Raw genomic sequence first — 12,979 nt, forward strand, 5'->3', positions numbered from 1 at the left:
CATATAATTTGCCCTAGCCTTTCCTATTAAATTAATCAATTTACTGTTATGGACACATTAAAAAAAATACAAGATTAGATATAAAGAACAAAAGCAAGATCAGCCTTATCTTTTAAATAAGGCCTCGGTTCTCTCCCATAGGATAACTATCTTTAAAATAACTGCACACAAAAAAATATTACGACCCTGAATATAGCCTGCAATACAATCAGCTAATATTAATCTTCTAAGGGGGTCATTACAGGGGTGTTGTCTGTGAATCATAGGAGGAGGGGGATTCGAGCCAATATCAATCTTCTAAGGGGGGAGTCATTACAGGGGTTGTTGTCTGTGAATCATAGGAGGAGGGGGATTCGAGCCAATATCAATCTTCTAAGGGGGGGAGTCATTACAGGGGTTGTTGTCTGGGAATCATAAGAGGAGGGGGATTCGAGGTGATATTAATCTTCTAAGGGGGGGGGGGGTCATTACAGGGGTTGTTGTCTGTGAATCATAGGAGGAGGGGGGATTCGAGCTAATATTAATCTTCTAAGGGGGTCATTGCAGGGGTTGTTGTCTGTGAATCATAGGAGGAAGGGGATTCGAGCTAATATTAATCTTCTAAGGGGGTGTCATTGCAGGGGTTGTTGTCTGTGAATCATAGGAGGAGGGGGATTCGAGCTAATATTAATCTTCTAAGGGGGTGTCATTGCAGGGGTTGTTGTCTGTGAATCATAGGAGGAGGGGGATTCGAGGTGATATTAATCTTCTAAGGGGGGGGGGGTCATTGCAGGGGTTGTTGTCTGTGAATCATAGGAGGAGGGGGATTCGAGCTAATATTAATCTTCTAAGGGGGGGTCATTGCAGGGGTTGTTGTCTGTGAATCATAGGAGGAGGGGGATTCGAGCTAATATTAATCTTCTAAGGGGGGGGGGGGTCATTGCAGGGGTTGTTGTCTGTGAATCATAGGAGGAGGGGGATTCGAGGTGATATTAATCTTCTAAGGGGGGTCATTACAGGGGTTGTTGTCTGTGAATCATAGGAGGAGGGGGATTCGAGCTAATATTAATCTTCTAAGGGGGGGGGGGGGTCATTGCAGGGGTTGTTGTCTGTGAATCATAGGAGGAAGGGGATTCGAGGTGATATTAATCTTCTAAGGGGGGTCATTACAGGGGTTGTTGTCTGTGAATCATAGGAGGAGGGGGGATTCGAGGTGATATTAATCTTCTAAGGGGGGGGGGGGGGGGTCATTACAGGGGTTGTTGTCTGTGAATCATAGGAGGAAGGGGGTTCGAGGTGATATTAATCTTCTAAGGGGGGTCATTACAGGGTTGTTGTCTGTGAATCATAGGAGGAAGGGAGTTCGAGGTGATTAACAAAGGATTAGTTACCCGTGGGAAATGGTGGAGAGGGTCATTGTTGTAATATAAAACGCTAAACTGAATATATACTATGCATCTTACGATAGTTTCCAAGTAAATTCAACATTAAAATCAAAGTATTTTTGATGCATCTGTATTCCATATATCACATTGTCAATGTCTCATGATTATACTGTGCAAATTAATTCATATTTTGAAATATTGGACAAGAAAACATTCATTAAAAAAACCCTTACAATTAGCGATATAATTTACCATTAATAAGTTCAGTGAAGAAAAAAAGGTGATATATTAAATCTAGTCATCTTTTCCCACGTAATGGTTTAGGTTAATATGACTGGCCTAGTGCATGTACATTTCTTTGGGGATAATTTCTGGGCTCAAACATACTATTTATACCACACCAAGAACACTTCGCACTGTCAAAGATATTTTTGTCGCTTAAAAGCATAACAAGTTTAAAACAATGAGTCCATAATTATAGTTTATCCCATCTTTTCAATACTTACAGATAATACAGATTACAGAAATGAATAATATTTTGGGGATTGATAAGTTACGTAATATATTTATAGGACGGATGTTAGTTTATAGAACTCAAACATTCCGTCTATGGTATTACTAAATACTACATATATTCTATAGGGTCTATAGGGATAGAGTTATAGTAACAACAACAAAATAGAGACCTCAGTCTTAATGCACAATGCGCGTCAAACAACGATTTCCTCCTTGTTAAATATCTTCTTTTTTTTAATCGGTATATAAGGGAAAATGCTCTCTAAATGACTCTGGAACACTTTTGAATAAATCATATGTTCACTGTTGAATCGCTCAATCATGAAATATATACATGTTGGTCATCTTTTTATTCAAACTTCAGATTTACAAATTTTGTTGTATACATGGAAGCTTTTTTTTCCGAATGGAAATTATAAAAGGGAACTTTACAATTGGATTGATAGCCCAGTCTAATTGAGTCAAAATGGTAACTAAAGCAAGTCACCCATGTGATCATCCCTTTGAACATGGTGAAAATATTTGAAGAGTTTATTTTTATGTATCTTCGTTCCAATTGCGATGTATTTCATTTCCCATAACAAAAATTACTTACCAACTATAATCGCACAAACCTAATTAAAATTAGAAGACGTAGGAAATCATCTTCATAAAAGGTAAGTATTTCCACTCAAAGCTTTACATGAATTGAAACCTCGATGTTCTTCTCTTCCGGTATCTTGCTCATGCTGACAAGGACAACATCAGTTGCTGCTGACGAGGACGTATTCTTAGAGCTATGCGTGCCGCTACTAGATGTGGTAACATCTTGTCTCCTGACTCTTGCTGCAAGACAGGTCAGTCCCCACTGCTTACGAACCATTGGTTTCCGAACACAGTAGAGCAGGAAGATGAACAGTCCTTGAAATGAGTTCAGCACAATGAAGATGGGCTCAATCACCTGGGATAAAATGGAATAAAGATAATCATTACGAAAATGTGGCGGTTGAAACATAAGTATTATTACGTCTTTATACTCGGTTTTACGTCTTTCTAACGGTTCCCTGTTCGAACACTCAACCTCGAGCACATTATATGATATGAATGTATATTAGTTTTTATATTTCTAAACTTTCCTGTATAAGGCCAAATAAAAAAAATTAAAAAAAATGTTTAGCGTCCTTTTTTTTTCGAAAAATAGGAAGGAGGAGGCCCTTTTTTTTTTTTTTTTTCTTTCAAAATGGCCGCTCGGTACATTTTCCCTGACAGTCGGGTTATGTTTTTAGATGGCCGCCGACATTTTCTTTTTCTTTTTTTTTAATTTCAAAAAAAAAAAGTAGGAGGCGGCCCCCCAAAAGGAAGCGGGCGGGGACGCCAAACATGTTTATTTTTACATGGCCTAAACTATAAACTTTTACAAGTTTTACAGTAGAAAATGCAATCAATTTATGCTTCTCTTATGGATATTGTTTTTTCTACTGCACCTGACTGAATTCTCGAATCATGAGGAAGTATCCAGTGATCCATGTAAGACCAAGCAGAAGGAGGATACAGATTGCATTTTGAACCCGTTCGATGCTCTCTCTACGTTCCACCTTGGCCTCTCTCTTGACCCGACCAGCGACATTAGAAGACTTCATCAGTTGACGGACGACGAGGGCAAAGATGACGACGTTGAACAGGATGATGATTGTCATGGGAATAAGGAGACCACCGATTTGAGCCCACAGTTGGAGAAAACATCTAGAGGTCAAGTAAAATTAAAATTGAACAAATTAGAGAGAACAATCCCCAGCGTCAAATTATAATAATACACTAATCTTTGGTACACCTCAATCTTATTACTATTAGGTATTTGGCATCACCTGCGCCTGGCAGGTGAAAAGCGAACTGAATCACTGTAACCCTCGTCTCATCTAATCGAGAGTGTGAAGGGGGACCACTACACCGGGGTTTCCCCCATTCAAATACGAATAGTGCGGTTGGTTCTAAACTTGCAAAGTTTGTGACTCTCCTCTACAGGGGGTCACCATTTAACATCCAACCCAATAGACGGAGTGTTCTCCAATTAAACAAAGCGTGCGTCTATGAAATAGGGGTGGGGCTCGTTAGCACACAACGCAAGCTGCAGTCATCCGCCCCTGGTTTGGACTCGAATTTTGGTACTTTAGGCAGAGGCTTTACCGACTGAGCCATTTCTACACAGGTATTTGAAATAATAATAATAATAACAATAATAATAATAATAATAATAATAATAATAATAATAATAATAATAATTATAATAATAATAATATGTCTTGTTTACCCAGGGAGCCTCATCAGTATTCATACTGTTCTCCCTGAGGGCCCTGCAGTCATATTTCATATTTCAAATCCTGTGGCATGTATTTTTTTAATTGAGCGAACCATACCAGACCGAGATGGCTTTTTGAAGCCAAATTTATTAAAAGAGATGGAACGCTGTATGAAAATCAAATGTGCTGCAATAATTTTTTTTAAATAAATATAACAATAAATTGTCGTAGAAATATGCTCCGTCCTATTGTCTTAATAAAGCTCTATTTTTGTTTATTATTACCTTGTCACGAAAGGCCCAACTGTTCGTGTTATAATACCACAACACATTGTAAAATATATTTCTGTTTAGAGATTATGATATTAACAGGTTTGTAAACTACTCACAGATCTTCGTGCGCGTATTTGTCCTGGGCAATGGCTCCAGTTATAATGACAATCATTGCAGGAATACCTTAAATAATAATAAAAAAAGGGGGAAAGACAATTATGATTAATTATATTTCACGTGTCAATGGACAGTTTTAAGGTCTTTCCCTAAGGTTAAGATAAAATGCCTGTTTGCAATCGCCAATTGTGTGATTTAAGCAAAGTGAAAGGAAAGGGTGCAGATGGTCATTGTTATTACAATCGCTAAGATAACATAGCAATGGGGTCATGTGTCTTCTAGAGTACAACGATCAATATGTTGATCACTCGACAGATGTAAAGATCTTATTTAAATGGAAAACCGTTTTGAACGATTATATAGACATCACAAATGGCCTGCCCAAGATGCGACCATGCATCTAAAACTTTTACGCTGTAAAGCCATGATACTGTGAAATTAAGTATCAATAGCGTCGGCAAAATTCACCCTGCCGTTTCAGATAATCATAACAAATGTCACATATTTTGAAAAAGATGGCGATGAAAGCCTTTCACGAAGAAGAAATCATGCATGCATATAGCAATCTTTGAATACAACTCTTTTAAATGCAGGTAATTTAATATTATTGTTGTTGGTGTAAATTTCATATGTATTTTATTATATAAACCATTCTAAATTATATAAATAACTATATATATATATATATATATATATATATATATATATACATTATATTCTGTATCCATTAAAAACCCATATAATTTTGTAATGATTTTAAAAATGGTTATACCCCAAGCAACGGCACCAGCTTTGACCATGAACTGTGGAATGTAGGTATCAAAGATCTTGACGATGATGAGATAAGTATTGTATCCCTCCACACCCATCCACGTGATCGAAGATAGAACGAAGAAGTGAACGAGCGCCGTAATGAACCCGCATGGACCTGCCTTTACATGACATTGACGTTTGGCGCTGTCCAGGGACATCATGACAATGAACGATACGTAGAGACAGAGTAACGTCAGGCACAGGCAAATGAAGATCTGGTTGGTCTGTTTTCCCCTCAGAACTCTTTCAGTTAACAAAAATATGAAGTTAATTTGTATTTGATTAATACATTTATGAATGTAGTGCATATATTATTATTTAGGAATAAATTGTTGGTGCTAGAGATTAATGATTTTATAGGCAATAACAAAATATGCAGCATGCACAATTCGTCCGTCAGTTCGTCCGTACCGCTTTTTCGTTTAATACTGCAATTTCTCGAGAACCATCTGCTTTATGATAATATGTATCACCATAGGAAGACAATCCGATTAGATTTTGGAGTAACTAGGTCAAAGGTCACAGAGGTCAACTTTTGAAATTTCAGGTATTGGCCTCGTTATCTTGATATCTTAAGAACCACTAGAGATATGAGGCTCAAACTTAGTAACAATATGTATTTCATATAGGAAGACGATCTGATCAGATTTGGGGTTAACAGGTCAAAAGGGGAAGGCTTACGAAGGTCATTTTCCAAAATTCTAGATACACATATGGCTCCGTTTAGTCTCATTTCACAACGCCCCCTATCGTCAGAGCATGATCAGAGTCAGCAGCCTAACATGTTAGCCTATGGACGTTTTTTTTTTAAATCGTTAAAAAATTCATTTTTTGTTTAAACGAAAAGCACAGCCACCCCGACGTACGTTATCACTAGCTCTTTCATTGGAGCCCTCATGTCTCATTGACTTTTGAAAGTTCACCCACCGTAATTTTTCAAAGCTTTGCAAGCTCGTCATTGCCTATAATACACATGTGAAACAAGTCTAACTTTGGACTCAGTTTGCCAAGCGATTTGAAGATTATTTCATTATGTCCATTTCATCAACCCCCCCCCCCCCCCCCCACCGTAATTTTTCCATTTAGTAAAAGCAAACATTTTGCCGAGTTTAGCAAAAACATGAATATTCATGAACGGTCAGACAATACAGCCTTTTAGTACGTAACGTATAGTGAATGGGAATGGGCGATGATCCGTTCAGGAGGTAGAGGTCAGTGGTTTGTGCTGGCAATGTTCACGCGAGCGAAAATGAGACAATCGGAGCAATATGCTACTATCAGCCTTGCAATCACGATATAATTGATCAAGAACCACTCGAGATATAGGGTTCAAGCTTTGTAATAGCTTGAAGCATCGTTGGAAGACAATATAATAATATTTGTGGTAAGTAGGTCAAAGTTCAATGGTCATAGAGGTCAATTTCTGAAATTAATTATTTTTAGCCTTGCTATTGCAATATCTAAACATGATGACAATATTATTATTATATTATTATTATTATTATTATTATTATTATTATTATATACCTCACTTAAGTAATCCAGCAATCTGATTGGTCGAAATTGCATTCATAAACTTTAACTGTTCCCGAAAATTCCCGGTAACCATGGTTAAAAAACAGTTCAAAATCCCAATAACCATGGTTATTGGGAAAATAGGTCAGTCTCCATGGTTACCCCATAGGTTTACATGTTAAAAAATGGTCTGAGCGATCGAGGATACCGTACGTGTGCGAAGAATTGGTCGGTAATTTCAATACAATTGAATCTCGATCGATCTTACCGACAATTTTATCTTGCATTGTTGACATGAAGACGAAAATAAACTTCCAAAAACAAAAAAAAAACAACATCTGCCGATAGATCTTGATCTAAGTTCGTGCCAATATGCATTGCAAAAGTAAAAGAAGGGCCCGTTTAATGAAGCAGCGGCGAAGCATCGACCACGCGAAGCCGTTTTCAATTCATTTTAATGTATATATTAAAGAAAACTACTGTGCATGGTGACATAGCGCGCTGGCCTAGCGGTTTGAGGCGCTGACATTAGTAAAATCACCTTTGGTACGCAAGAGTTCGAAACTCGTCTTCGGCAAAGTTTTTTTTTTTTTTTTTCGTTTTTTTTTTCGTTTTTTTTTTTCGGTATATAAAAGTGTTAATGACTGCTTTAATATTCGAGAAATAGTTGTTTTTATACGCTCTCGGGAAGGTTACAATTGGGCTATTCCCCTCGGCACGCCTCGGGGAATAGCACAATTCTAACCTTCCCGAGAGCGTATAAAAAACGCCTCGGGGAATAGCCCAATTGTAACCTTCCCGAGAGCGTATAAAAACAACTATTTCTCTCAAAGCAGTCATTAATACTATATTATTCGGCAATTCACAAAAAATATAACAATGTAAATATAGGTAAACAAATATTACTACAATGTATTAATAGGATAGAATTTTGGGGTTATAGTAAATCAATATCATTCAGTTGACAATTGTGTTTTTTTTCCACTATCGTTTGTCATTGGTCATAACATCCTTTTCCGATAGTGAATTAATGGCGAATGCACATGGGAGAATTTTTCTTGTTATATTTCTTGACGCAACACGATTCCGCATCCGTGTTTAAACAACGAATCTGAAGTAAAATCATGATCCAGGCGCTTTACAATAATTGTATAGATATTTATGAGATGGATAACCTTGAAAAATAATTTGGACTAGACTCTTACCTATTTGATATATATGTTGCAAGGGTGACAAGTAGGCTTACTATTGAAATGCAACATCCTATGTACGTTAGAACTTCGTATGCTTGTTCAGAAGGCCCATCCTCTCTGGAAGTATCCTACAAAAGAATGAATTTATCACCAATGTTATTATCCAGCTCATTCAACACTCAACCAAAACATAGAGCTATATGAAAAACCAACATACAGGGCGTATCATAATAAAGGATATTGAAGTTTAATGACGATATATATGAAAACTACTGATTTCATAATCAAGCATTTTATGTCTGTTGTAAAGGACAGAATGTCCTCTTGTTAATGACACCCCGATCATACTACTACTGTCACAGTTGACTGAATAACAAAGCATTGCTGTCCACCATGTGGAAGGTGCACTGTGCCAAGTTTGATAACATTTCCTTCTTAATCCACTCATTGTTCAGCATTTCAAGATGTCTGGGCTGACACAAGCACTAATCTTTAGAATTTATCTGTGAATGCTAACTTGTCACAGTGCACCTTTCACATGGTGGACAGCAATGCTTTGTTATTCAGTCAACTGTGACAGTAGTAGTTTGATCGGGGTGTCATTAAAAAGAGGACATTCTGTCCTTTACAACAGACACAAAATGCTTGATTATGAAATCAGTAGTTTTCATATAAATCGTCATTAAACTTCAATATCGTTTATTATGATACGCCCTGTATATGTGTGAGTTCTAGGTTAGTTTAGATTGATGTCATTAATTTGTCGCCTTGGATGGACACACCCCATGTGAGAAGCCCCATCCCACTCCAACAAAAAATCTACTCCTGAAATTAAAAAACAAGAAAAGGAAGAGAACAAGGAAGATCATAAGCGAGAAAATACAAGAAACAAGAAAAATGCTCAAACTATCCACAAATGAAATCACTTCAATCAGACGCCACGTTCTCTCTTTTAAATAAACTTTATCTCTAAAATTAATGAAGAACTATAGAAATTTAAATGGACCGCGATTACATTGTGTGTTTACAAGGGCTTCAGTATAGAAAGACAATAGCGGGCACTTCCCACAAAATCCGAGGATCGTTGTTTAAATGGGGAAGTCTCTTCCTGGAAAGAAATATTCCTCGCAACAACATTAAAGATGAAAGTATTTCCAATGAGGGAGAGATAACGTGCAATCCCTCAGGATTCTCAGGCAACGTGCTCTGAAAAATAAAGATGAGAAAGATCTTACCATAAGGACGGCAAAGTTGGTAAGATGGTTACATCCACAAACGATCTCCTCCTTCTCATTGGAAGGAGGACCACAGTTATCATCATCAGGTGATCTAATTCCAGACGCCGAAATAAGATGACACCCTTCTTGGGACCAGCCTCGAAAGCCAACATCCCAGTATGAACACGACGGATTCGGTAGACCAGTCTTTTATTAAAGGGAATTAAAATATAAAATAAAGTGTTGATGACTATTAGTTGTTTTCATAGAAGTTCAACTATTGTTAAAAACACATAATGCATGCCCTTGTCTGATATATATACAAGAGAATCGCATACGATACAAATAATACATGTTTGAGAGCAGGCGCGGATCCACGGGGAAGGGAGCCGACGGGCCTGCCCCCTGCCCCCACCCCCACCCCCCCCCCCCAAAAAAAATAGTTTCTCACAAATTAGGCTGGCTGAGTAGGGCCTATTACCCCCCACCCCCCTCCCCCGCTTACTCAACGGCTGGCTGAGTCGCAACTAAATATTTTCTCACGGACTGGCTGCCCCCCCCCCCCCCCTCCTCTTGCCGCCGGCTGGATCCGCTACTGTTTGAGAGTGCATTGATGAATATGCACTGCACGCAGAGTCACAGTAGCCTAGAATAATAAACGGGACTTGTCAAGTTCTTTGTCCATCTCATTGTGACTTAACCAAGTGCAGTGCTTGTCACTATTGCACCAGCTAAAAACATATATTATTAGTTTTATAAGATGGGTCTACAATATGAGTATACTTTGAAAAAAGTAATTTCAATTATTTAAACATATTTGTGTGTTTTTTCTGACTTGTTTTTCAATCGATCTTATTTACAAATATGTTTAAATACAAATATGAGTATAAAGTCGAAAAATTGACGGTTGTTATCACGAAAATGTACTCCCCGTGCATATGGCAAACATTAATGCTCGCACACGCGATCAATTTTGACACTTCTTATTGGGTAAATTCTTGATCCCATTTTAAAATGTGAAAGAAAGATACGGCAATAATACTTGAAGATGAGAGAAAGCACATCTTTTTGTGCAGAAACTTCGAAAATGACATTCCTTAGGGCCTACCTCTATCGGGGTAAACGTAAAATTGATGGGTTCTGTCAGATTTGCTATCGTCTCGTTTCCGATGCTCAGTGATATTACAGGTGTGTTAGCAGATCGGTTGGTTCCTTCACTCGTGTTCTTCAATGATTTAGAAATGAAAAGGGCTGGTGAGGAAAAGACGCTGAAGATCACGCGAACATAGCCGCCAGAATTAGAACTTCCTCTAGATATCGACGGTAAAGCAAAAGAAATCGCAGATGGTATGTTGACAACAGCGATATTATTGGGTTGTGTAGCTTCAGCATGATCTCCTTTTGAAGTTTGGATGCTGGTGTCAGAATTGGTCAGATCAGATCTGTCTCCTGTTAACGAGAGGACTAGGCCTTTTAAGATGGCATTGGTAGATACACTTTTGACCTGAAAAGTTCAGAAAAAAATATAATTTGAAAACAGTCAAATATGAACGTTGCTTTTGCCATTAATACTAGAGTATATGCAGGATTTATAAAGCGCTAAATGCACTTAAAATTTAGATACTCAAGAGGCGAAGTATTCTAATCGGGAAATGAAGCTCATTTTGGCAAGTTTCACTGACAGATATTTTATTTTGAGCAGGAGTTTTAGTAGATATCAACTATATTCACAGTTATTTACATTCTTCTTGATGGAAATAATTGGTCTTTGCTGCTCTGCTAAGGGGAAAAGGGTCTGCTATAATCGGCGTTTTATTCGTCATAGAATATCAACATTTCTACGTACCTGCACGGCAATATTTGGTTGTTGAATGGTAAAATTTCCACCGGCCTCTACAGGTATGCTCTTGATCCGCTTCTCAAATACGCTGACGACTTTACTAACAGAGTCTGATGCTGATTCAAGTTGTGTTGAGTTAACCTGAGCAATGTTACTCACTATTGCAACAATGGATGCAGTAACCTGTTATTCGAAATCAAGTAAGCACCGTCACTTACATATTCTGAATGCAGTAGCGTATATTAGCTTGAAATTTTAAAAAAATAGGTGGGATTGAGGATAAAATTTGGACAGTCGGATTTGACAAGTTCTTTAATAAAATGGCAAATTCAAATCTTCACAGTGACAGGCCAATACACTGACTTTAATTTAGTAAGATAGCCAGATTAGCAAGTGAAAAGATTAAACAAAGTGAGTCGTAATTTACTGGACACGTTTCACAACAAATTGCATTAAAAAAAAGAGTCGAAATTACATGAAATATTTTTAGAAAGAGTTGTATTCGCGAGACTAAAATAATAAACTTACCTTTTCACTGTAGTTCGTTTGAGTAAATTGACCAATATTTGAAATTATAGTTGCAATCGAAGAAATGTCATCAGAGACGATATCATCGGTGTTACTTGTCAACACACTGACCTCCTCACTGAGCGTAGCAACATTCTCATCTGATACATTAACCTTTAAACAAACAATTTAAATACCAGTCCAATTGTGTTTGCTTTCATTATTCTATAGAGTCATTCAAACAAAATAAAAAGTATAGATGAACTTTCTTTTTACATCAGTCTTCTGTCTACAGGAGCGGGGGTGTCCACTTTTGTGGCAGGAGCCCTTTTTCATCTACAAATGTTGCTCACAATACAGACTAGGTAAAATCTGCCTCAAGTCAGAGAAGATATTAGCCTACCTGTTTTCATTTCTAAGTATAACAACTTAATATCACTGAATGTTCTGCTTTCATCTCTGTTTTATTCATTGGGCTGATTTTTTATTTAATTACTTTCGTAAAAATTTTATTCATTGTATTTGTTATTGTTCGAACTTTCTACTTTGAATTTGAGTTTTTATCTTTTTGAACGCAAAATAAAATCAATCAAACAAACAAACAAACGAATGTTATGTCGTTTCTAGGATTGTGTATAATCAGTAATAAACTTTAAAACCACATTGAAATTGGCTTGGTGAAAATCTAATTGCTTTCAATCGGTCCCGAATATTCCATAATGAGTGGTCTCGTGACTGTGTGGTGAGAATTCAAGAAAATAATCTTGAAAGGGTTGAAAAAGATATCTCAATATTTAAAATACCTCTGAAAATTGGCTCAGTAAATCGCTGACATTTCTGAATGGTCCACAGTTATCCATGGGACGCCATGTACTCTGTGAAATCAGATCACCGACGCATATGGCACGCCCGATTGGTTGGGTGGCTGTCAAACAAATTCACAAACATTTACTATTCCCCATATTATTATTGATTTAAATAAATATTTTGATCTTTTTTAATGGAAAGTGTCTTGATAAAATCATTTAAAAAATGATGACAAAAATCATATTTATTGGATAATACAAATATATAGCTTTTGAAAACTTAAATCGTCTAAAGTTCATATATATTAATGTAAATTTCTTCCGTCAAAATTTGTTGGGAATTCGTCTTCTAGAGTTTCCCGTTTGTTCATTTAAATTAACTAGACTCGGAATAACTATTTACAGTTGAATTTTATACAGAGAGGGATAGAGGCAGGCAGAACGTGCATGAGAAGTAATTTACCGTTCGTTGTGTTGAATGGACATACTTCAGTAGGTTCTGTTGAGTTCGCCCATGTTCCGTTCTCACCCTCTAGGAAATTG

At 37.2% G+C, this 12,979-nt stretch overlaps 1 protein-coding gene across 1 annotated transcript; it reads right to left on the reverse strand.

Moving 5' to 3' along the window:
- Window positions 1–1,824: 1,824 nt before the first annotated feature.
- Window positions 1,825–12,978, reverse strand: LOC753585 (adhesion G-protein coupled receptor G6). The gene is made up of 11 exons (XM_030989740.1): window positions 12,900–12,978; window positions 12,434–12,555; window positions 11,652–11,804; window positions 11,130–11,306; window positions 10,392–10,787; window positions 9,302–9,490; window positions 8,079–8,194; window positions 5,318–5,601; window positions 4,545–4,611; window positions 3,344–3,602; window positions 1,825–2,820 (listed from the first exon to the last, which is right to left on the reverse strand). Exons 2-11 carry the CDS (start codon window positions 12,488–12,490, stop codon window positions 2,551–2,553), a joined length of 1,968 nt encoding a protein of 655 aa, XP_030845600.1. The 5' UTR covers window positions 12,491–12,555; window positions 12,900–12,978; the 3' UTR covers window positions 1,825–2,550.
- Window position 12,979: the final 1 nt, after the last annotated feature.

This window comes from Strongylocentrotus purpuratus, unplaced genomic scaffold, assembly GCF_000002235.5.
Source record: "Strongylocentrotus purpuratus isolate Spur 01 unplaced genomic scaffold, Spur_5.0 spur5_scaffold_18, whole genome shotgun sequence".
NCBI lineage: Eukaryota > Metazoa > Echinodermata > Echinoidea > Camarodonta > Strongylocentrotidae > Strongylocentrotus > Strongylocentrotus purpuratus.

Excerpts from the sequence above, each read along its gene's own strand:
- LOC753585 (XM_030989740.1), bottom strand. The coding sequence starts at position 12,490 with ATGGATAACTGTGGACCATTCAGAAATGTCAGCGATTTACTGAGCCAA. Across the intron at positions 8,195-9,301 it reads CCAACTTTGCCGTCCTTATG|GATACTTCCAGAGAGGATGG; the intron begins GTAAGATCTTTC and ends ATTCTTTTGTAG. Across the intron at positions 5,602-8,078 it reads GCAACATATATATCAAATAG|AGTTCTGAGGGGAAAACAGA; the intron begins GTAAGAGTCTAG and ends GTTAACTGAAAG.